Genomic DNA, 24,355 nt, shown 5'->3' on the forward strand with positions numbered 1-24,355 from the left:
GCTTAGCTTTTAAGATATACTCATTTGTCACAGGTAGAGCCACTGTTGTCAGCAAACATCTATAGTCTCGACAGGGTTACCTTTTAATCATAAATGATTCAGAATCCCATCTGTTTAAGAATTATTGATCTAGAGATAAATCCATTTATATATGTTTATTTTCTTTTTATATTTTTTTATTAAATCTTAAAAGCCATTGTCCTAGTATGGTAGCCAGATAGTTGACAATGCCATTCACTGGTTAAAATTGGACTGAACAAGTTGGCTCGTGATGAGACCCCTTGTCTTATAATTGTTTGCAATCATAAGCCATTACCCTGGTTTGTTTAGCAGTGTTGGTAATGTCAGTCTATTCTTCCCCTATGATCATGGTAAGCAGGCTCACGATGAGACCTCTTATCTTTTAAGTTTAAATATATTTCTGGATTATTCTCTAGAAAAATAAGACTCTTTGAGACAGGGAGAATCATTGACTCCTTAAGAGTTAAGAATGACAATTTCAGAGTTAAAGGTGCTTTGTTGTAACATGTCTTTACTTGGTTATAAATAACTTTTTTTGACTGATAATAGAACTCTGAAAAATCTTAATAAAATTTTGAAATCTCAAAATGATTACAATTTGATGAAAAAGAAATTTTTCATATTTTATGATACTTTGCCAACTTCTCTTGATTGGTAATCTCTTCCTTAAGTATGTCTACTTTTATAATAAGAAAATCAAACTTTACTAAGAGATTTAAGAAAAAGCTAATAAGTGACTATTAACAATTTTTCTCCATGTATGCTGACCATTGTAAGGTAACCAATAGGCCTTCCATATAAATCACAGCAAAGTCACCAAAATCAAAACTGAAAACAAAAAGAAAAGAATTCTTATGCTAAAGTGAAAAAAGACATCAACAAACAAAAATAAAAATAAGAACAAAGAAATCTCTAAGAATGAAAAGGAAAATCTATGTTTCGCAAGATAAACTCAAACAAGAATGTTTGTACCAATGCCTCAAAAATATGAAGAAAAAGAAAATAAGCATGTAATTATTCCTTCTTATGTTGAGAGTTAGAAAAACATATCTTGCAGAGTTGTGAATGTTTTAGGCTTTTAGATAACAGTGATCGTAAAATTCAGCCACAATGAATAATTTCTGTTTGATATGAATCTTCTTGTTTCCAAGCATTATCTTAATCATTTTCTAAAAAAAAGGAATGCTTAGAGAAACAAACTAAAGGTTCAGAAACTTCTTGGTGTGGCTGTTTCAATGAGGATTATTGCTGCTTCTTGAAATAAAGCCAGGAGAAGAGTATGGACTTTCGAAAATATGATCTGGCAGAGGATTGAAAGCTTTAAATGGAGAGCTGCAAAACAGAGTTTTATATCAGCATAATTTAAAAACAAAAATGAAACTAGAATGATGAAATGGAAATTAATGAAAATGGGCACATGAATCTTACCATTGGGTAATTGCTTTTGATCTTACCTGAAAGGTATCAATTTCCCCAAACTAGCTGACTCCTTATTTTAATTATCATTAAAAACATGAAGAAATCCCACTAACCAAAATCCTATAACCCAAAATCATTATTTATTTTATTTAAACTAAAGCAAGCAGTAAAATGTAAAAATAGAATGCTTAGTGTTCAAGGGAGTTGAAATTAAAGCAAATGCATCAAAAATGAGAATGAGAATTTGCAGCAATGACTGTTTCTCAAAATATCACAAGTTTCATATAAATTCCATGATTTTATAAATAGTTCAGAATCAAGACCAAATCTACAATAATAAAATTTAAATATGAAGAAAGAGAGGTCTTGAATTCCATTTTTTAATTATGGAATTTATATATTTAAACTAAAATGTATGAGAAATTGAAATAATTAGAATACGCTGCAAATTGGTCATTAACTGCTTTCTTACCATAGTGGTTACCCAAGCTCGCTTTTAAAATAACACATTGCCGTATTGGATGATTTACATAACATGTTTCTTCACCATGCTTCAAATTTAATCTGCAGAACTTCACCTTTATTGCTATGCCATATATCGATTAAATGTTAATGGCTCATAGGCATGCATTGGGAGTTATTGCATCGGAGATTGCAATGGCAAATTGCTGATAAGAACATGTGCAATGAAATGAAGCGATCGCATCATTAAAGAAACATTATATCAGGGATCAGAAAATATTTACATTGTGCTTCCCGTATCGCAAAACGCACATCGCAGATTCAGAGAAGTGACGTGAGCATAAAAATGTGATGAAATGATTGCATTATCGGCGATGCGATGAATGTCGTAGCTAATCGGAAATCGGGAAACTTTGGGTACCCAATGTAACACAGTATATATATATATATATATATATATATATATATATTTTGCGATGCCGATATGCGATGAATGACGTGGCTAATCGGTGATCGCGATCGGCAATGTTATGCGCACGATATGACAATTCTCAATATGCCGATATGTGATGAAGAGTGGACCTGATAATTTTATGATGAAATTTGATAATATATCGGATCCGAGACATCGGCCCTTTAAAATTTATGCTCTTACCATTATTGCGATTGAACGGACGCGATATTTTATGAATTTGATTTAAATTTCATATCAGGTCGGGAATTATGTGTTTATCGCAATATCGGTAAAGTCGATTATCGGAGATAGGCGATTCATGTTCATGGAAGTATACTTCACTTGGAAAGCTCCGATAAGCGAAATGCAATATGACATATGAGTAAGATAATACATCGGAGGTCTTTAATGAACAATTTGTGATCAAAAGGAATGCTAAGAGCTACTTCCGATGAAATGTTGTGATGCGAATGGTCTTATGATATTTCTTGAAATTTCAATTGGGTTTTCTAATGAATGAAAGCAAAGTTAAAAATGCTTGAATTCTAATACATCAGAATTAAATTTCCCTGAACCTGTTTTCAAATTTGAAATGAGTTCGCTGCTTACTTCAAGTTTTGAAAAGAAATAAAAACCTGCAAATAAAACAGAACACAAATCAAAAATAAACTAAGGAAAAGAGAAACTAATAAGAGATGAGAACAAAGTTGTAAATGCGTACCTGGAAGGAATTTGTTTGTAAATCTTACCTGATAATCTTCAAATTCTTCCTTTGATTAAAATCATCTCATTATTTATTCTAAATCTAAGTGTGCAATCAGCCTAAATGAAATCAAAAATTCATGTTCATGAAATATAAAATTTACCAGAAATAAATATGAAACTATGCTTCCCTTTCGAAGTGAAGTAACAATTTATTACCTCTGCTCATTCTGAATTAATCTTGAGAAAAATCTGAATTGTTATAGTGACTTTTTAATAATGCCTTTAGTAAATAAACATGATGCATTTTACAACATCAGATGATAAACTAAAGATTAGAATGAGATTAAGTCACTTAATTGTAAAAAAATATCAAAACAGATTTAAATGTGTGCACTTGGCAAAATGGGCATCCTTAAGATCAGCTCTTGGCAAATTCCGAGGAATATAATATGAACTTCATATAATTGTCGTGACAGGTTAGATTGACTGATAATGATTGAATTAGAATTAGGCTTATCATAGTCAATCATACATCTCATAGGATAATGGGATCATGAAGCTTTTATATCCTCAAATCCTTACCATAGAAATTTCAAAAGAAAATCTTAGAAGGAAATCTCGAAATGAAGAAAAGTGGCTTTGATGCCATTGATGCCAAGTGCAACCTCAATTGAATTTAATCAAGGCATTATTCAAAATAAGCAGAGTTAAGGTATTGCTGCAAGAAATTTTAAAAGGCAAGCAAGAATTAAAACTTTCTGATAAGGAGAAAATGTTTCAGTGAACATACATGAGAATGGCTGATTTCTTTGTTTTATTTTTTAATCTACAGAGCTGTAGAAAATAAATTAACTACATAAAACAAACTAACTAAATTAATTCTACTCCTATTCTAACCATATACATGAAAATGACTAGGTATAGTCATATTTCCAGTGTAGCCATTTTCTCATTTTAATCGCTGCATGTATGTACAGTTCAAATGTTAGTAATAAAAATACAGATTTGGCTAAACTAAGGAAAATAAATATGAAATCAGAATGTACAGTTATTGTTAGGAATTTAATTAAAATCTCTCTCTCCTGAAATTTCCTTTCCAATTGACTACCAATTGGATCATAAAAATATGGATGGATTTCTATTAAGGATTGAGAAATGTTCAAAGGAAGAGATAACAGGCCAAATTGTGAAGATGAGCTTTTAAATTCAAAGGCCTGAAAAAAATTGTTAGTGTTATGTACAAATGTTAAATCATTGTCAATTTTACTTGAAGGAAAAATTTCCAAACAATTTTCAAATGAGTCAATGAAAAATGGATGGAAGCCTTTCAAATAAAATGGCAATTTATTAATTGAATTGAATTGCTGGCCAGATTGCAAAAATACATTCTCTTGTTGACATTGTCTTTGAAAAGATAGAGGCTTTTGATGAAACATTAGCATTGATATAAATTGGAACATTAATATCTTTTGATGCTCATGATTATAATATGAAACTTCGATTTCCCAATCGGAAAATGCATCAATTGAGTGTCTGATAATAAGGTGTTCAATATGCCAGCGAAGAGTGTGAAAATTTTGCAAAATAAAATCAGAAAATAAATCTAAGTTTAAACAAAATAGCTGTGAAAGAAAAACTAAAATGAAATCACTATTTGTACAACTAATGTTACAGTACATTTGGGATCGTTTTGAAATGATTTCATTTTCACAAGAAATGGCCAGAATTATGGAATTTGAAAAATTTTGAATTCCAACTTGTGAATTAGAAAACGAATTATGACTATGAATGGGAATGGGAGTTTGATCCTCATATGAATCATAAATTGGAATGTTTTCTTGAATGGTGAAATCATGAAGATAATTTGCTGCTCTAAAATGAGAATTAGTTGGGATAATTTCTAAATTGAAGCGTTCCTCATTCTCAGATGTTATTTGAATTTTATCATGAGGATTCTCTTGAGAAAAATTGAAATCAACATCCTCAATATCAGAGTAATCATCATAAATGACCTCACAAGACTCTATAAAATTCCCTTCAATCTCATCCAATATATCCAAACAAGGAGGAAAAATCATTTCATGTTCATTAATGGCAAAAGAATGATCGATTATTATTTCTTTATCTTGATAAAAATTTAATGGTAATTCATTTAAATCATCCTCTTTAATTTCTGAAATATCATTGATACTAAGAGGAAAAATATTACCATTATTGAAAATATCAGGATAAAGGGAAAAATGTGAACCTGAAACAATGCATTTAAAACTGTCTCTGTTTGAGAGCTCTTGTGCATTGTGCTCATTGTAAATTTCGGATTGCAGATCATTCCTTTGCGTGCATATGCTTTCTTGAAGAACGCTGCTTTGCTTTTCTGATTTTAGCATTTGCTCATCATGGAGAAATTTAGAAATTTGTACAGCAGTTTGCATTTTATTTACGTTGATTGCTGCTTGTACTTGCTGATTTGCGATTTGATTTTCCGAATTTACTTCAAAGTAGCTTTCAGATTTCAAGGCGATTTTTTCTCCAAAATTGCTATTGTTGTCTTCCTGCATTTGAATGGAAATATTTTCCAAGCTTTGTGAAACCGCTTCATCAGCATTTATTTGCACATCCGTGTTGGGATTTTCATTTATGTTGGAAGGGGATGAAACAAAACTTGAACTAATTTCATATGGATTGGGAATGGTTGGAAGAGAACAGATATATTTAAACCAATCTAATGATTTTTCTTCCGTAGGCTTATCTTCATGTTTAAATCTTAAGCAATTCAAGTGAAATCGAATATTAAAATCATTAACAGACTCATTTTCAAACCTACGTAGATATTCAATTTCTTCACATACCTGTTCATAATTATAGCCGTCAAATTTACAAATGAAAATTGTAACAAATTGATCCCAGTTGTGTATTGAAGCAACTAGAAGAGTTTTGCACCAGTTTCTGGTTTTTGCCGCAAATGTGAGAGTAAAAATTCTGCATAAAATACCTTCATCAATTCCTTGAAAATCATAATTTGAAACATTTTGAATAAATTGAAAGACATGGTTAAAAGCAGAAGAATTTCTCTTACCATTAAACTTTGCCTGAGACAAGAGTCTTACCACTTCGGGTGGAGTATTGGAGGATGCACGTCCATGGATACAACTCCAAATTGGAAGTTTAAAAGGAGCCATCACAATAAATAAAATATTAAAATTGGAAAGACTCCAATAGACAAAAAATCTCAGGCCCTCCTTCTAGCGCCATTTTGTTGAGGCCTCGAAAATCGCTGCCACAACAAAGGGGATAACCACCCGGTCTGGACCTTAAAAGCAGCTCCTTTTCCGTTTGGTATGGTGGCTCCGACTGTTCATCTAGGTCCAGTTACCTTCTCCCTATTGCTATTGGTTTATAATGTATCTTTAACTACCAATAAATAGGGACATCAGATCACTTCTCCTTGCTGATCAAGCAAGAGAATGACCCTTAAGCTGATTTGGGCTCAGCCAAGCCACAACTAAAGTGTTGCCTCTTTGAGGAGAGGACTTAAAAGAATGTAGAATTTATTCTAAATGCAAGCTTATTCTATGATGCAAGCAAAAGAAACTAATCTAAATCCTATCTTAATTAGGTAGATATAGATCTAACCCAACTAAGAGCAAGATAATCAAAATATTGGGATTTAGATATGTCTTGTTTATAATGAATATCAAGTTAATGAAGTAGTTCAATTAACTGATATTATGGATATCAAAACACATCCTATTGAGACCTTTTAACTGAAATAATAAATCAACAACACTCAGGAAGTAGTTCACATAAATGATATTGATTATCAAATCAGCAAATCCAATAACTAAACAATAATATGTGGAAATAGTTCACAACATATTATCATTCAATAAATCAGTTTTAACAAGACAGATTTCTGAGTAAATAGTTACTCAGAAATCAGAAATTAATCCATAAGAACAGAGATACATGATAACAATATTGAGACAAACTACCCATATTGACAATAATGCACAAACATGAATAAAATGAGACATTACTGTTACCATAAAAATGAAACTGATATTTAAAATAGTAGTATTAAAAATACCAATTTATTGCATCCATTTCTCTGATCTTGGTCTCCAACAGTCCTTTACATTGCTTGAACTTCTGCTTTCAAAACTAGAGCTACAATAGTGCAAGCTTTGTTCTTCATGCATAATTCAATATACAAAGGGAAAATCCTCAATAATCCCGAGATCTGAGATTTTTCACTCCTCTCTCCTACAACTCTAAATTCCAATTACAATAGTGATTTTAGAAGCTCTAAAATTGCAGAGGATAGCAGCCCCTATTCCATTTTGCAATCTGTTATTTATACTGTCTGTGAAGGAATTCTTGAGAGGAAAGTTTGGTGAAAAGAAATCTGCCAAATCCAATTCTATTTGCTCAAAATTCCTGATCTTCAATTGCTGGAGCCTTCTCATTGATTGAGATCTTTTTCTCCATATTCTTCCCACTGTTTTCCTGCAAAAAGAAATCAAAATAAATTAAGATGCAACAACAAAATCAATCATGGCATTGCTGACATTTAAATCAAATCCAATCAAATTTTATTTAAATAAATAACTGAAAACAAAATATAAACTTTGTATCGATGCTTGGAATGGTTCGATTGGTAAATGATATCATTGACCAATGGATCTGCAATTAGAAGAGGCTTTGGACAAATGAAATTCAAAACAATAACTCAGAAAATTGATTTTGTTTTCAAAATTCGGAGCCTGATCTTCTGCCTGATTTTTGGCCCAATAAATGATCAAATCTGTTGGTGAAACTTCCTTTAAAATGTTCTCCTTGATTTTCTCTTTCCAATGAGCCGTCCTGGGCCTCATTTGGCCACGTAGAACTCAATTTATGAGCTTCCAAAGTTGATGGGTCAAATCTGATGTAAATCTGGAAATTCTGTTGCTGGGCTAAAAAAATGAGAATTTAAATTAAAAATTAAATCCTAAATTAGTCCCTAATTAATTCTAATTTAATTCCTAATTATAAACTAAACTATTTATTAATTTAACTAACTAATGATTTATAAACAAATCCATTCTTAATTAAAAACTAATCAATATTAATCTAACTGATATTTAAATTAATTAAATATTACCTATAATTAATTAATTTAATTAATATAATATATTACAGATTATAATATATTACATATATATTAATTTAATTAATATAATATAATATATATTACATGTTAATATATAAACTAATATTTAATATATATTAACCTAAACTACTTTCCACTCATACGTATGAGTGATAAAACTTTTAAAACAAAGCTTTTTAAAAACTAAACTAAGGTAATGACCCCTATGTCCTTTGACTTTTGCAATTGGGATATCGGATCGGGGCAACGAGGGATATCGGCCCCTTTAAACTTTGGCATATGAAAAGTCCCGATGCGATATCGACATCGGGTATGGCTTTCGACTTTTAAACTTTGGCACATAAAAACTCTCGATGCGAAGTGCTGAAGCGATTAAAATAATTTTATTATATGTTTTTTTTGTTTTAAATTTTAATTTAATTATATTAATTATATTTAATATATAAATTAATATAATTAATTTAAAATTTAATTTTAAACATAAATTTTTTATTTTTGTTTTATTTTTATGAATATAAGTTTCTAAACTACAGCCACTTAGAAAATAAAAAAAAAAAAAAAAAAAACTACAGCCACTTGAATGTTTGGATTTTTTAAGATTAGGATTCGATTTGAAAATTGGAGTGAATTTCTTAACAATCCTGATAATTAATGTTTGGCTGCATAATGAAAAATGTTAGTAAAACTCTCTACAAGTTAATATTTAAACTAAATGCATTATTGAACTAATTTATTTACAAAATGCGATATTGTACATTTATGCATTTTTAACCCAGGCTAGATAAATGGTGAGACTTCAAAGGAGTGCCATTTTCAAACCAGTTGACCAAATGAGGCGAAACAAGCGTCGATGGGAAGCTTATAAAAAATCAATTCTAACAAAGCAATCAAAACAAGAATCCAAAGAAAACTAAAAATTAACAAAAGCGTAGGGCAATCAATTAAAATAAAAATCAAAAAGGTGCTTAGCCAAAATTTTATAGAAAGGGTCCCCATTATTCGAAGCAGACGCATCAATAATGGGGGTGTGTTGTATTTTTACCACAACATGTTCACAGTTGCAATATATGTTGGGTTGTCATTGACAACCCTTAGGCAAAGGAGCTTAGAAGACAGTGGCGCTTGTGATGCAAGTGAGGACATTTTTAAGAACCTTTTGATAATTGAGGCGACATCATTCAGTGCATTATTATTCTCCAGTTTGATTGCACATGGCTTGCCATTATCAATCATAATGAACAACAACAAAGAGGGCCATGAGGCAGTCAAGGGTCACATCAACAAGAAGTTGTTGAAGCCTCGAATGCTTGCCTTGGAATTTGGATATGTAATAGGATGCATATTCTTGATGTTGCCTATGGTGAACATGATACATATTAGAATAGGCATTCAGTTCTGTGGGGTAAGCTCCATTGTGAAAGAAACATTAACTTTGTTTGGTCTTATTTCAACAGCCTTGGTTATGTATATATTTACAATCATTTATGCCTTCACTCATTAGTATTGTACTGAAATTTCAGTAATAAACCAGAAATGAATGAGATGTACATCTCCAAACCTCTCCAAGAAAGTTTGTCTAGAACACACATTTCTACTGGTATACTCTATTTTGTAATATGAGTTTGCTCCATTTAAACCAAGAAGGGTTTCATTATTATAGGAAAACCTTTAGAAACTACTATAGTTGGGATTTTTTATTGTAATATATTCATAGGATGCACCTGTTTACGTGACAGGGTTTCAAGTTTTCATTTCTTTTGTTGACCTCAGAAAAATTCAAATTGCATTTGATCTTCAAGATCAGAAAAGACAAGCTATGATAACCAACAGAAACGTTTAGATGATTGTATTTTACCTTATAAATTTATGTAATGAAATTTATGTTCTATTTATGATCTACAAGTCTTGTAAAGGAGTAGATTTTATTTCTCATGCAAGCCTTTCCAACGTTTGGATTTTTCATGGTCAGCTAGATTCTTAAGGGTCAACTTCCCTTTGATTAAAGGATCACCTTTAATGTCTGAAGTTCAAAACATGTTAAAAATCATAATACCAAGTCTTTTACCCTTGTCTCTAATCTAGATAATGGTTTCTTGGTACTTTGATTCTTTTAGAAGCTTCTAACTATACATACTCTATGCTAGTGTGTTTGTATATGTAATTGGCCAAAGTTCTAGATTTTGGCTTTTATGTGATTCAAAGTTAATACATGGGATAAATTTATTAAAGATATTTATAACCATATTTTCGGTAGTGCAAAATTGAAACTCTCATCTCTTTTGCAACAACTTTCTCTTACGCAAAATAATGTTGTACGTATATGTCTCCCACAAAATAATGTTGTGCGTATCTGTCTCACAAAAAATAATGTTGTACATATATGTGTCACTGTAATATATGCATTATCCAAAACAACCCAAAAAAATCCATTTTGGCTGAAATCCTTCATCCTTCAAACAAAAAAAATCAAAGAGGTCATAATTACAGCCAGGTCAACGAGCACCACAAAATCCTAATGCAGAACATGGCTTACTTGATACTGCCTACTGCATCGAGTAGTAACAAGCACAAGGGCAGTGAGAGGCATGAATGTTATCTCTTGCGATTAAATGCACAACAATCTCTACTTGGCAGTGTTGAATTCACCTGTCAGACGTGCTTTTACAACCCTCTGAAAGTTCCAGTGTTCTTCATGCTATGTTTATAAAAACTAAACAGGTTACTTAGACTTCACGTTTTCATAGACTTCATGTTTTCCTGGCCTAGTGAAAGCATTTCAAGCTAATCTTTGAGAATAAATATGTTTTCAATGCATTTTATTTCCACTAAGAATGCCTATAGGTAGGTGTTATCCATGGTTTAATTGATAGTCCTCATATTGAACAAGAAACCATCCATCAGTTTATGTTTCTCAATTGTTTGCTACTTCCAGTGGAACTTGGAATGGATGAATATTAGCAAATATTAGCTTTTGAGGTCATATACAAGGATATCCAAATTGGACATGGCCTTTGTTTTTTTAGAATGTGAACTATTTCCATTTTTTAGTTTTTACTATTTTATAAACTTAGATGTGTTATAAACAGAAGTGGTTAATGCATTGCAATCTTGTTATTGGTTTCTCATTTGTTTATGCTTATTTCAATCAAGAGCTATTTTCCTGAAAGTTGTCAGGGGTGATTACAGGCTAAATTGTTGCATAAACAAAAACTACAGGTTATAATTATGGTGTTTGGTTTGGTAAAGGGGTGGGTTAAGGGTTATTAAATGCCAAATTGCGCACATACCCACAAAAAACAAGTTTACTATAATATTTGGGTTGATAAGAAGATTGTTGCAAAGACCCAACGAAACATGAGTTTACTATAATATTTTGGCTGATAAGAATACTCTTGCAAAGACCTAGCAAACCATGAGATAATTATAATATTTAGGTTGATAACAAAGTCATTTGCAAGTGAGATACCAACCATATAATTATTGGCAATCAAGACACCAAACCAAATTGGTGCATTATATAAGGCTTTATAAGGTCCTTTTGTGAGATGAGAAATTTGTTTCATATAATTATAATATCTTAATTGATAATGAGGTTATTGGCAAGTGAGGATATCAAAGCAAATTGGAATATAAGATTAACATGTTTCATTTAATTACGATATTTGGGTTGATAATAATCTCATTGATAATAATCCATATCTTCACTTGGTTAGCGAAGAGGGATAGGTGGGTTGAATTGATAATGAGGTTATTGGCAAGTGAGGATACCAAAGAAAATTGGAATATAAGAGTAACATGTTTCATATAATTACGATATTTGGGTTGATAATAATCTGTATCTTCACTTGGTTAGCGAAGAGGGATAGGTGGGCTAAATTTGTACGTTGGAATTTACAAGGGGTAGATTAATTAGTTTTAGTAGGGTGTAGTTTTGGTAAGGTTTTGGGTTCAAATTTAATGGAGAGGAGATGAGAATAGACACTATTATAATGATGATATCTCACTATAAATCAATTGATTGGTATATTGATATAAATATATTTCATATAGGCGTTGTTTCTTGATGTCACAATTTTGTTTGGAAAGTTCATTTTGGGATATTTTTTCCAAAATATCCAATTATAAGAGTGTTTAATTCTTTTTTTATAATAAAAATAAATTCAGCACCATCAAAAACCCCTCTACACTTACAATCTTAAAATAACCCCAATTTCCCAAATTTTTTATTAATATATATTGTGTTATCAATCTAAAACTTTCACTTAAAATCTACTTGCATATTAACAAATAGTGTATACTGGTTACCATAGAACCACCCCGTGTGAGGGACCTGGAGGCTGTGGGCCGGCATCAAATTACTCGAGTTCAGTGAGCAAAGGCAGGCCCAGTACGAGAGAGCGGAATAATTTCTTTGTAATTGTAAAGCAACTAAAGTAATAAGATCGGGTTTAGTGTGTTCTACGATGCCAATGGTCCCCTATTGCTAGTAGAAGAAACTTTAAGGGGAAGTTTCAGCGCAACAATTACCTTAAAAGAACAATGTTCGATCGACAAGGGATGAAGTTATATGATTATAGTGACCATAAGAGAGTAAATATGGTTGGTCCAAACATCCTCATGTTAAACTATAACATTTTAATTTTTTAATTTGAAAGTTATAACATTTAAGATTTTTTTTTAAACAAAAAAATAGAACTTTGATTTATAAAGATGGAGAGATATGGATTTATTTTAAAGATTCAGAGGCAAAGTTATATGATTTAAATTTTTTTTTTTAAGCAGAAAAATAGAACTTTGATTTATAAAGATGGAGAGATATGGATTTATTTTAAAGATTAAGAGACATGGAATGAGAGGTATTTTATTATGGATTTATAATTTTTAGTTATTTTATTTTTCGATAAAATTGATCTAGATTTATATTATTTTGTATGAACATCTAAATATTTTATTTATGGTTGAAAATAAAAGTGAAATATTTTTACATTTCTCTTTGATATGGATGGAAATATTAGGATTATTAATGTTTTATAATGCTTTTAAATAAAACTATCTAAACATATATATTTGCTTTTTGTTTTTTATTATAATGGACATCGTCCTTTTATTTAAATTTTTTATTTTATTTTATTATAGAATCAGTATAGATTCATCTTAACCATAGATCAAGCAACGATTTATAAGAATCAAATCTCTTAAAATGTAAACTGACGTAATTATTAATAATTAACCAACTTAGATCTATATTAACTTTGAATTTATTAAGTGTCTATAGGGATCAAATCTGTCAATGTGCAAACCTCTTTTTTTATTGCAAAGTTTGAGGAAATAATTTTTACTCGAGAGATTTGATCCCTTTGAGCCTTTGATAGATCTTTATTAAGTGTCTTGAGGAAATATTTTTTTCTCGAGAGATTGATCCCTCCCTCTGAGCGTTTGATAGATCCGACCTTAAAATGGATCTAGGTTGATTTATAATAAGGAAAATCTACTTTGAATTCTAAAGTACTTGATTTTTTCAAATATCAATTGCTCAACATAAACAATATGCCATATAGAAGTAGATCTTCGTATACCCATGAGGTGTATACTAATTGGTTTGTGTAGGGTTTAGTCCCCACTAGCTGAGAAAGTTATGATAAGATCACTTTTAAAGAAATTAAATTATCTAAAAAGCATTCATAACCCTCATACTTAAACCAAAATGACCAGCCAAAACTAGACAAAAATTAATCTTTATTTTAATAAAAAAATTTAATAAAAATAAAATTATATATTTTTAATAACATTTAGATTTTAATATGATATATCAATGTAAATTATTATTTTTAAACAAAATGAAATATAACTCATCACATACCTATTTTGATAACCTTCTCTAATAACCCTTCACTACAAAAATATATATATAATTTTAAAAAACAACTCAAAATTACAAGACTCTGTTATAATAAATCGAATTTATTCCAAAGTTCTTGATTTTCATAATATCGATCGTCAAAAACAATACACAAACAGATCGCCATAGCGCCGACCTACTTCCATAGATTTAACCGAACTAAGGTAACCTTAACCGCATACCGTCCAAGCCTGATGGCGTCATCACCCATGTAGTTAGATCCGGATGTCTTTACAAAGTGGGCCCACTCCACCCTTTCCCATTATTCAAAGAAAGAAGAAACCCGTGGTCCCATAGAGCCTGACTGGTAGCCCTTTACGCAGGTATTCCGTCGAACGGAGGGTTTCGGCCGCCAGTTTAAGAAGGTATGTTTCCTCTCATGTCATTTGGTAGTGACTGAGGGTCCCACCGCCGGACTCAAATCAGTGCAGTGAGCAGAGATAGGCCCTCCACGAGAGAGCGGAATAATTGCTTTCAAAGTGTATAGTGAGTAATAGTCATTAAAATTTAAAATGAAAAAGTATAATTCATTTTAATTTACATTAGAATAAAAACGAATGGTCCCCACAATGCAAATGGGGCCCTATTGCAGGTACAAGTATACCTGTATTGGAGGTTTCGGCCCACCAGCTCCCTTTTTAGAATAATATTTAATCCCCAAAGGGAAACCTAAAGCTATATGATTATTATCGGGCCCAGAAGTGGGCCAGAAAATTTGGTGCAGACATCTCCAATGTCAAGTTGTACCTTTCCAACTTAGAAAATCATAAATTTTTAATTTTTAAAATCATAACCTTTTTTATTTCCGTATTCAATCAAATCAAAACAAATCATTGTAATATGTCATCCGAAATATGAGCAATTAATTTTAAATGTTGCATAGCCGTTCAAGTCCTCAACGTGCGTCGTGTTGGAAAAAAGCCACGTTTGTACTTTCAACGAGATTCTGGAGGGTCCAAAAACTTATCACAATTGAAGTTTGAAGAATTCAAAAACCCCACCCCTACAGGGTTAATGGGATATATTAAACATTGAGCTACTAGGAAGAGAAAGGGTTTCATTCTTTAGCATTGTATCATGTTCCATAGTTGAGAAAAACATTTAGGAGTAGTATTTTGAGAGCATAGTAGAAGTGGAGAATGATTTTGTAGTAGTCATTTGGGCCATAATGTTAAGGGGTAACTCCAAAGTGATTGTCCATTCCTTTGTATGTGCATTTTGATAACTAAAGGAAACTAGATGGGTTTTCTCCCATATTGGGTTTCCTAAAATAAATCTTTTGTTCATTTGTGTGGATGATATGTATTTTGTGATAATTTTGTCATTTTCATATTTTAGTTATTTCTTAAATTCAAGCCTTAAGTTCTAGATAAAAAATATGATATCTAATGAAATAAACTTGCAAAATTTAGGGTTTTTAAAATATTATAGGATATGTTGAAGAAAAGTCATACAACTTAGGAATTGACCTAAGAAGAAAAGTCATACAACCCTATCCATGGTAGATGAGTAATTGGAAGTAATGCTTCCATGACTTCCAAATTTTCATGAAGTGTAATTGCATGAGTTCCTAAGTTATTAGTTGTATCAACTATTTTTAGTAATATAGATCCACTATTCTCGGATCTAGAAGTATCATGTATTCATATATATATATATATATATATATATATATATATATATATATATAATATTTTTGAAATCAATAAAATCAGTGTGATATTTTTGTTGTGTGAATAATCTCTAGATCTCTTTCTATTTTTCTAACATGGTATGAGAGCTAGATCTGGCGTGATTCCCTCATGGAAAGGCCACGAAGATATGAGGGAGCCTTGAGTGTTAGTGTTATTGTTTTGTACATAGATATATTAATATAAGTGTGTCACAGTTGATTTTGTTGTGAGCTTTATTTCTCCATGTTTAAATATGTGTGAGTGGTTTTCTAAGCCTAAATTTGATCTTAAGCGAGAGTTCTGCTCCATTTTCTTTAAAATATCTACAACTCTAGGAATCTACAAGGTGCTTCCTATCATGTGGCATAAGGAGTGACGTAAAAGTTGTGCATGTTGTTTTGAAAGAAAGAGGGCTGCGACATTGTCACGATTATGCATCTACGCAGAGACGATTGTGGATCGGGGATCCGTGTGAAGAGGCAGACGAATTTTGGGATTCGCTATACACAGTTCCACTAACCTTCACAATGGGACCATTTAAACTGTTAGAGTGTTGATAAAATATCTAGAAGAAGTGTGTTGCCTTGTCTTTTGGCACAAATCTTTGACGGATTTGACCTGCAGAGGAGATTTACGATCATCTAGAATAAGACATTGTTATGCACGGATATATCCATGTGGATGGTTAGATCCCGTCATTAAAGGAAAGATAGTGCCCAGTACTGTGTAGTTCTTCTGTCAACGGGTTTGTCGGCGTTATAATCCATATTTGAAGCTGCAAATATTGAAAGCTTGTTGGCATCAAGTGATGCTGGCATTGTTTTTCTTTGTGGTGGCCACGCTGAATGAATGCACATGCAAGGCCTCTAATTTATGTTCAACGAATCTTGACGAGAAAAGTGGATCCAGTGAAATAATGCGCAACCCTGATTGTCAGCCTGCCATCTCAGAAGTTGCAAGAAGACTTGTTGGAAAAATATTAGCACTATAGAAGATGACTTACTCTCTAATATGTCTATTTCAAAGATCGCAAATTTGGTGTAAATCTGCGTATGGTTGTGCATTGTTTCACTTGCTCCCTTATGTAGCTACTTCTAATGAACTTTTTTCAGTAAATGGGAGGTCCATGCTCAAGTCTCAGCTGAAGGAAGGATTCTATGGGAACGTATTAGGCATTTCCTATGCCATGAGCCCTACCAAGGATCTCAACAGGAAACCATTGTATGAAGTTGTTTGACTTGTTCAAACAATCACAAAGAAATATATAAGGTCCACCATTTGGAGCTCAAAGCTTCAATTTTTGGGCGTTCCTGTGGATCTTTAGGAAATTTTTGCAAATAATTTTTTATTTAGATTTTGAATATGGTGGCTTAGTTATATTATTTAAAAAGATAAAAAATAAATAAAAATTTGGTGTTGATGTGGTGAGAGGTTGAGTGATCGGTATATATGTAAAATTATTATGGTGTGAGTTGAAGTAGTTTTCTATCTCTTTCAATTCTCGTTATAAAGAGCGTTGGTGGGTCTTAAACGTGAAGCATCGGTGTTTGAAACATCAATTCTTGTGTGTTTTTATTGGTTATAAAAAGAGTTGGTGGTTCTTAAACTAGAATCCATGGTGTCTGAATCATCAATTCTTGTGTGTTAGTAAGGTCAAGTTGTTAGATCAACTTTTGAAAACATTCAATATCTAGACCTCTATCCTAGAAACTAATGGATAACTGAAAGCGAAATATCTGACAAATGGTGGTTGATCCATAGGATGGTTCATTACTTGACAACTCTTATTGTAGAAGGCCCGACGGGCCGAGTTGTCAATATTGTTAATCTTGTAAAGTTCATCAACGTTGGTCAGAGATGGTTATGTTTTAAATGGAGGTCAAGTGAAAACTCGAATATGTGGTGGTGAAAGAGCAGCATTTGCAAGATTCTAGAGTGGATGTGGGCATTAACGAAGACCAGTCAGACATAAATTATCTTCATTGTAATGTCTACTTTCTGGGTTTTTCATGTAAAACAATGTAAACTTTGAAACGGGAATTGATACTGTTACCCGTTTTGTAGAGGTGGCAAAAAAATGACCCGATTTTCAAAAGTGTTGATGCAGAATACACATGTTTTTTTAAGAACATGTTTTTTGGAACTTTAATTTTTTTCATGTGCATTAAGTGGGTGAGGCTCGGTGAATGGTAGTGATTTTCATCCTGATTTTAAAAAGTGTGTATTCTGCATCACACCCTTTTTTTAAAAGACCTATTTTTTGACTTTAAATTTTCTAGTGTGTGAAATGTAAAAAATTATTTTCTAAATTTGATAGTTTTTGAAGTCGTCATTGTATTCATATTTTCTTGTTCTCTATCTTAATTTTTTTTTTTTTTTTAGTGGGCTTTTTATTGTTTTGCGTTTTTAAATTATAAAGTCGATAGTTTGAATTTTAGATAATCTACATATTTAGACATCTTTTCAACCCCCTTAATTAATTTTTCAATCGACATGAAATAATTGTTTCTAAAAAACAACATTTTTTAACAATGGACATAAAAAATAACCATTTTTAACATAAATATAACAAAAAAACTAAACGTTTTGATAATTTTTTGCTAGAATTAACATGTCAAAATCACAAATTTTATACAAAAATATTAACTAAAAATGGTCAAATAATAGTTTTTTTTATGAATTTCATGTCAAAAGGATAATAATAACTACTTTTTTTTCAAAAAAAAATGATTAACTTAAAAATCAATGCAAAAATCACATATTACCAATATTGAACGTATAACAACCCTAATTGAGTGTTTATTCTTCTCATAAAATGTCAAAGTCAAAACATTGCAAAGCTTGAGTTACAAGCACAACTTAAATTTAATCAAGAATGTCACGTAATCCAAACTCTTCGTCCTCTAGAGTTTCATCATTGTCCTCTTCCACAATATTTTCTGTTTCATTTTGCTCATTTTGCTCATTTTCCTCTTCTAATGGGTCTTTCATGTCTGCAAATCCCCCAATATGTGTCTTTCCATACATTCCATGTAATGGTGGTTGGGGTTCCTTTGCCTTTTTTGCCACACGTGATTCACTAAAGTCCCCTTTCTTCAACCCAATTTCTTGCATTGCATCTGGAAGAAATTGGAGAGCATTAATTCTTTGCTGAATGAAATTGCATTGTAATGGATCTTTCTCAATTGCAATGCAATTTCTTCCTTTTTGAAGGCAGCATGCTAGTGTTGTACCTAATTATCAAGCACAAAAAAATAATGAAGTAAATTAGTACAATGACATATTAATTAAAAAAAAGAACATATTGAAATTCAATTCCATGTGGCAAAACGTACCTGAGCCAGAAAATAAATCCAGAACCCAATCTCCTTCATTTGAACATATGTCTATAAGATAGTTAATCAATAATTGTGGTTTCTGATAAATGTTAACTATCTCTCCTTTCATTTCTTTGTCTTCATATGTTAGTTTTCTCACAACAGCATCATAAGACAGTATTTGGCTATGACTCTTTTTGTCCACCCGATTAAAAATCATAGACATATGGCTATCATCTTTTGCCCAACTATCAATATGAATGAACTCACAGTCATTTATAAATTGTTGATCTTCATTGTCAAGAAGATTTGACTTTTGCCTGTAACATAAAATAGTAAAATTTCAATTAACTTGTACATAAATTAATTTTTCAACATTAATCAAATATACCTTTAAACATCTTACCATGTAAGCTGCATCCTTGAATTTGTTTTCCCCTTGAAGCTTGACAATAACATTGCCAACTGTGTGTCTGAATGAAATGTCACAAATCTCCATAATGGTGATGACGTCACTTCCTTAAATCCCGCCACCACTTTATTAAAAGCTTGATAAGTATAAGGGTCATTATCATAGCAAATGTTTGGAATATTGAAACCATGGGGAATATCTGCAATAACGAGGGCATAATCCCTTTTTGGTATGAGTTTCGCAATGTCTTCACAGTCGCCTTGTATTACTTGATATTGAATAGTGTCTAGCCCATTCCAAATGAAATGATTAAGAGTTGGATCAAGTTCAACATTCTTAATACGTTGCTTTCTCAGTCTTTCAATCTTTATTTTTTCAATAAAAGTCTTGAAACTGTCTGGTGCTCCATTATCTTCTTTCTTCATCTTTTACCAAACAAACAAATGTATGTGTAAGTTTTAATTTAAATTAAAAATAGTACACAGATGATTAAAACTGAATGTATAAATCAAGTTACCTTTTTAAATGCAAGATAAAAAGCTTTCAATGTTGATGTAGAACTTGAATCTGGATAGTTGCGTACAACATCATCCCAACTATCTTCATTCAACAATTTAACCATTTGTTCCTGAATTTTCATGTAAACTTTGTCACTGCATAGATAAAGAAAAAGTTAATATACTGATATGTATAACAAATACTACCAATAACAACATGTTTTAGTTAAAAGATAACTATAATCCTGGAAATAAGTAAAAATAATTCAGCAAACTTACTTTTGAAATTCTTCAGACATTTCTTCCAATGATAATTCCCCCGACTTCACACGAGATAATATTGTTTTGACAATTTTTTCATCTTTCACTCCTTGCATCGCCCTCCAAGGCGTGATGGTCATATCGTCTGGAAGTTGCTTCAGTTCAGGCGCTGATTTATTGTTGCTACATATCAATGGCTTAGACTTTCTGACCTTCTGGTTTTTAATGCCAATGTCTTCCCACATGCTAAAAATGTCATCAATCAAATTCCAAATATCTCCAGTTCTAAATGCCAATTGGAAAATGTTATCAACACCTCTGAATAAATCGCTAGATCTGTTGTCTTTTCCATTTTTTGAATTGCCTTTATCTTCAATTTGATAGCCTATTTCCATACAACATTCCTTTCGGAAATCTGTAGTAATATTGATCTTATCCCCACCACATTTTTCTAGGAATTCACTATGAATAAATCTAACCTTTTGGACCAAAGTCATAGACATCCTATATTCATTATCTGAATTATGATCCCATGCCACTAGCTTTGCTTCTGTTTCATTTAAACCAGCATAAATGATACATTTCATCGTTTCAAAACGTGGGTTATTAGGATATTCCTCCATCAATTGTCTTTGAGCTTCAACAGAATGGTTCCCCCCAAGCACATAATAATTGTATTCAAAACATTTTGACTTATCAAATGCTTCTTTGTTGGGAACTTGAAGTGGATCAACAAGAAGCACATAACTAACCACATGAGCATATGGATTGTACCTCATCAATGTCTTCAAGTTGTGAACATGCAAATGGTGCGGCTTTCTGACTTGATATTGGCATTGTCCTTCACTTGCCTTATAGGTTTGTGTCACATTTAACTGAAATGTACGACCACCATCAACTAGGTTTCTCTTTGTCAAATTCTGTCGAATGGCATTTTGTTTTGTTTTGATAATGCCATCACCTAAATCAGCTCCTGGTGTAATGATTTCTCTGCTTTCTTTTGAAGTTTCACTAGGTTCTTGACTGCTGGTAATGACTACTTCAAGATCTTCAACTCTACTTTTTTTCGTCTTAACATTCTGAAGAGATCTATTCTTGGCCATTGTTACTTTTGGTCTTTTACGACCTTCCACAATTTCAATGTCATCTTCAGTAATGGCAACATATGCTTCATTGTCAACTTCATCGTCTTCAAAAGTAACTTGTTTACCCTTGCTAGATTTATCCACCAGAGGCCTTTTTTTCTGATTCTTTGGATGTAGTTTTGTAGCATCATCAATTACTACATTTTCCATGTTTTGCATATCTTCCTCTGACACTGAGTAAAAATGGCTGACAACGTTCATGATATCATTCTCTATGTAATGAATGCCTCCCACCATAATTGAACAGCTTTCAACAAAATTCTGCCAAACAAAATATCATATGTTAATATAATCAAAGTTAAAAAATATAGCGAGACATTTTCAAAACGCAAAATAAAAATACAAATAACAATACTTACCGTGTTTTGTGTCATATCATTTACGATTTGTTTACACAACTTTGTAGATACCTCTCTCCTATCATATAATGAATATGATAGTCGGTATTTAATCCTTTCATGTGACTTGGCAGTTTTTGTAAGTACGTAAACAACTTCAGTGTTTGGTACCGAACACATATCCATGACTTTTCCCATCACCTCCAAATTTTCAGTATTATTGCGTGTATCAATGTATAGATATATATTCACAGTTGTGCTCTCTCTTTCTTTCACATACCAGGCTCTTGATGGAAATTTCACCTCTTTTGAACTTTTCCAATCTGATATTAGCTTCTTATCACTTAAAACAGTTGTCATATTTGTAGGTATGAGCTCAGGTGGAGTTCGTTCACCAACGTTTTTTGTAGGTATGAGCTCAGGTGGAGTTCGTTCACCAACGCTTTTTGAAGATACACCTTTAAGACTCCTTGCTCCAGAAAGATTCACAGAAATTTTTCTTGATGCCATTTTCCTGAAAAAAAAACACATAAATCAGTAAAAAAAAAAATTGCTAGGGGGGCTGGGCGGGGCGGGCCGGGTGGGCGGCCCAGGGGTGGCCCTGTGCGGCCGGGTGGGCCGGGTGGGCGGGCCGGGCAGGCCGGGTGGGCCGGGTGGGCGGGCCGGGTGGGCGGGCGGGCCGGGTGGGCCGGTCGGGTGAGCCGGGTGGGCCGGGCGGGCCGGGTGGGCGGGCCGGGTGGGTGGGCCGGGTGAGCCGGGTGGGCGGGCCGGGTGGGTGGGCCGGGTGGGCGGGCCGGGTGGGGGGGGTGGCCGGGTGGGGGGGCCGGGTGAGTCGGGTGGGCGGGCCGGGTGGGCCGGGTGGGGAGGCCGGGTGAGCCGGGTGGGCGGGCCGGGTGGGCGGGGTGGGGGGGCCGGGTGGGCGGGGCGGGCTGGGCCGGGTGGGGTGGGCGGGCGGGTGGGATGGGCGGGCGGCCGGGCGGGGGGGATGGGCGGGCGGGGCGGGGTGGGATGGGCGGGGGGGATGGGTGGGGTGGGCGGGTGGGCTGGGCGGGGCGGGCGGGGTGGTCGAGACCACCCCGCCCGCCCCGCCCAGCCCACCCGCCCGCCCCGCCCATCCCCCCCGCCCGCCCCGCCCGCCCATCCCCCCCCCGCCCATCCCACCCGGCCCGCCCGCCCATCCCACCCGCCCCGCGCCCGCCCGCCCGCCCACCCGCCCGCCCGGCCCCCCCACCCGGCCCCCCCACCCGGCCCACCCGGCCCACCCCCCCCACCCGGCCCGCCCACCCACCCGGCCCACCCGGCCCGCCCACCCACCCGGCCCACCCGGCCCGCCCACCCGGCTCACCCGGCCCACCCACCCGGCCCACCCGGCCCGCCCACCCGGCCCACCCGGCCCCCCCACCCGGCCCACCCACCCGGCTCGCCCACCCGGCCCACCCGGCCCGCCCGCCCACCCACCCGGCCCGCCCGCCGGCCCACCCGGCCCGCCCGGCCCGCCCACCCGGCCCACCCGGCCCGCCCGGCCCACCCACCCGCCCGCCCACCCGGCCCACCCGGCCCGCCCACCTGGCCCACCCGGCCGGCCCGCCCGGCCCACCCGGCCCAGCCACCCGGCCCGCCCACCCGGCCCGCCCGCCCGCATAGGGCCACCCCCGGGCCGCCCCGCCCCGCCCGAGGGCGGAGCGTCGATTCCGGGAATCGACGCTCCGCACTCGGGCGGGGCGGGTCGGGCGGGGCGGGGCGGCCCGGGGGTGGCCCTGTGCAGGCGGGCCGGGTGGGCGGGCCGGGCGGGCGGGCGGGGCGGGTGGGCGGGCCGAGTGGGCCGGGCGGGCCGGGTGGGCGGGCCGGGCGGGCCGGGTGTGCCGGGTGGGCGGGCCGGGTGGGCCGGGTGGGCCGGGTGTGGGCCGGGTGTGGGCCGGGTGTGGGCCGGGTGGGCGGGCCGGGTGTGCCGGGTGGGCCGGGTGGGCGGGTGGGCCGGGTGGGCGGGCCGGGTGGGTGGGCCGGGTGGGTGGGCCGGGTGGGCGGGCCGGGCGGGCCGGGTGGGCCGGGTGGGCGGGCCGGGCGTGCCGGGTGGGCGGGCCGGGTGGGCCGGGTGGGCCGGGCGGGTGGGCCGGTGGGCGGGCCGGGCGGGTGGGCCGGGTGGGCGGGCCGGGTGTGCCGGGTGGGCGGGCCGGGTGGGCCGAGTGGGTGGGCCGGGTGGCCGGGCCGGGCGGGCCGGGTGGGCCGGGTGGGCAGGCCGGGCGTGCCGGGTGGGCGGGCCGGGTGGGCCGGGTGGGCGGGCCGGGCGGGCCGGGTGTGCCGGGTGGGCGAGCCGGGTGGGCGGGCCGGGTGGGCGGGGCCGGGCGGGCCGGGTGGGCGGGGCCGGGTGGGCCGGGCGGGCCGGGGTGGGCGGCGGGCCGGGTGGGGAGGGCGGGCGGGGGGATGGGCGGGGTGGGGGGGCGGGGCGGGCGGGTGGGATGGGCGGGGTGGGCGGGTGGGCTGGGCGGGGCGGGCGGGGAGGGCGGGCGGGGGGATGGGCGGGGTGGGCGGGGCGGGGCGGGCGGGTGGGATGGGCGGGGTGGGCGGGTGGGCTGGGCGGGGCGGGCGGGGTGTGACCACCC

General features: G+C 36.5%; 1 protein-coding gene across 1 annotated transcript; it reads right to left on the reverse strand.

The window, feature by feature from the left end:
- Positions 1 to 10,135: 10,135 nt before the first annotated feature.
- Positions 10,136 to 20,060, reverse strand: LOC149210537 (uncharacterized). Its single transcript, XM_089398990.1, has 3 exons — positions 19,509 to 20,060; positions 19,121 to 19,422; positions 10,136 to 10,233 (listed from the first exon to the last, which is right to left on the reverse strand). Exons 1-3 carry the CDS (start codon positions 19,937 to 19,939, stop codon positions 10,136 to 10,138), a joined length of 831 nt encoding a protein of 276 aa, XP_089255116.1. The 5' UTR covers positions 19,940 to 20,060.
- Between the last annotated feature and the right edge of the window lie 4,295 nt (positions 20,061 to 24,355).

This window comes from Pinus tabuliformis, chromosome 1_2 (assembly GCF_031772625.1).
Source record: "Pinus tabuliformis cultivar Carrire ecotype Pingquan chromosome 1_2, CPIR1, whole genome shotgun sequence".
Classification (NCBI taxonomy): Eukaryota; Viridiplantae; Streptophyta; class Pinopsida; order Pinales; family Pinaceae; genus Pinus; species Pinus tabuliformis.

Excerpts from the sequence above, each read along its gene's own strand:
- LOC149210537 (XM_089398990.1), bottom strand. The coding sequence starts at position 19,939 with ATGAAGAAAGAAGATAATGGAGCACCAGACAGTTTCAAGACTTTTATT. Across the intron at positions 19,423-19,508 it reads TCAAGGATGCAGCTTACATG|GCAAAAGTCAAATCTTCTTG; the intron begins GTAAGATGTTTA and ends TTTATGTTACAG. Across the intron at positions 10,234-19,120 it reads GGATTTATTTTCTGGCTCAG|ACATTAAAGGTGATCCTTTA; the intron begins GTACGTTTTGCC and ends TTTGAACTTCAG.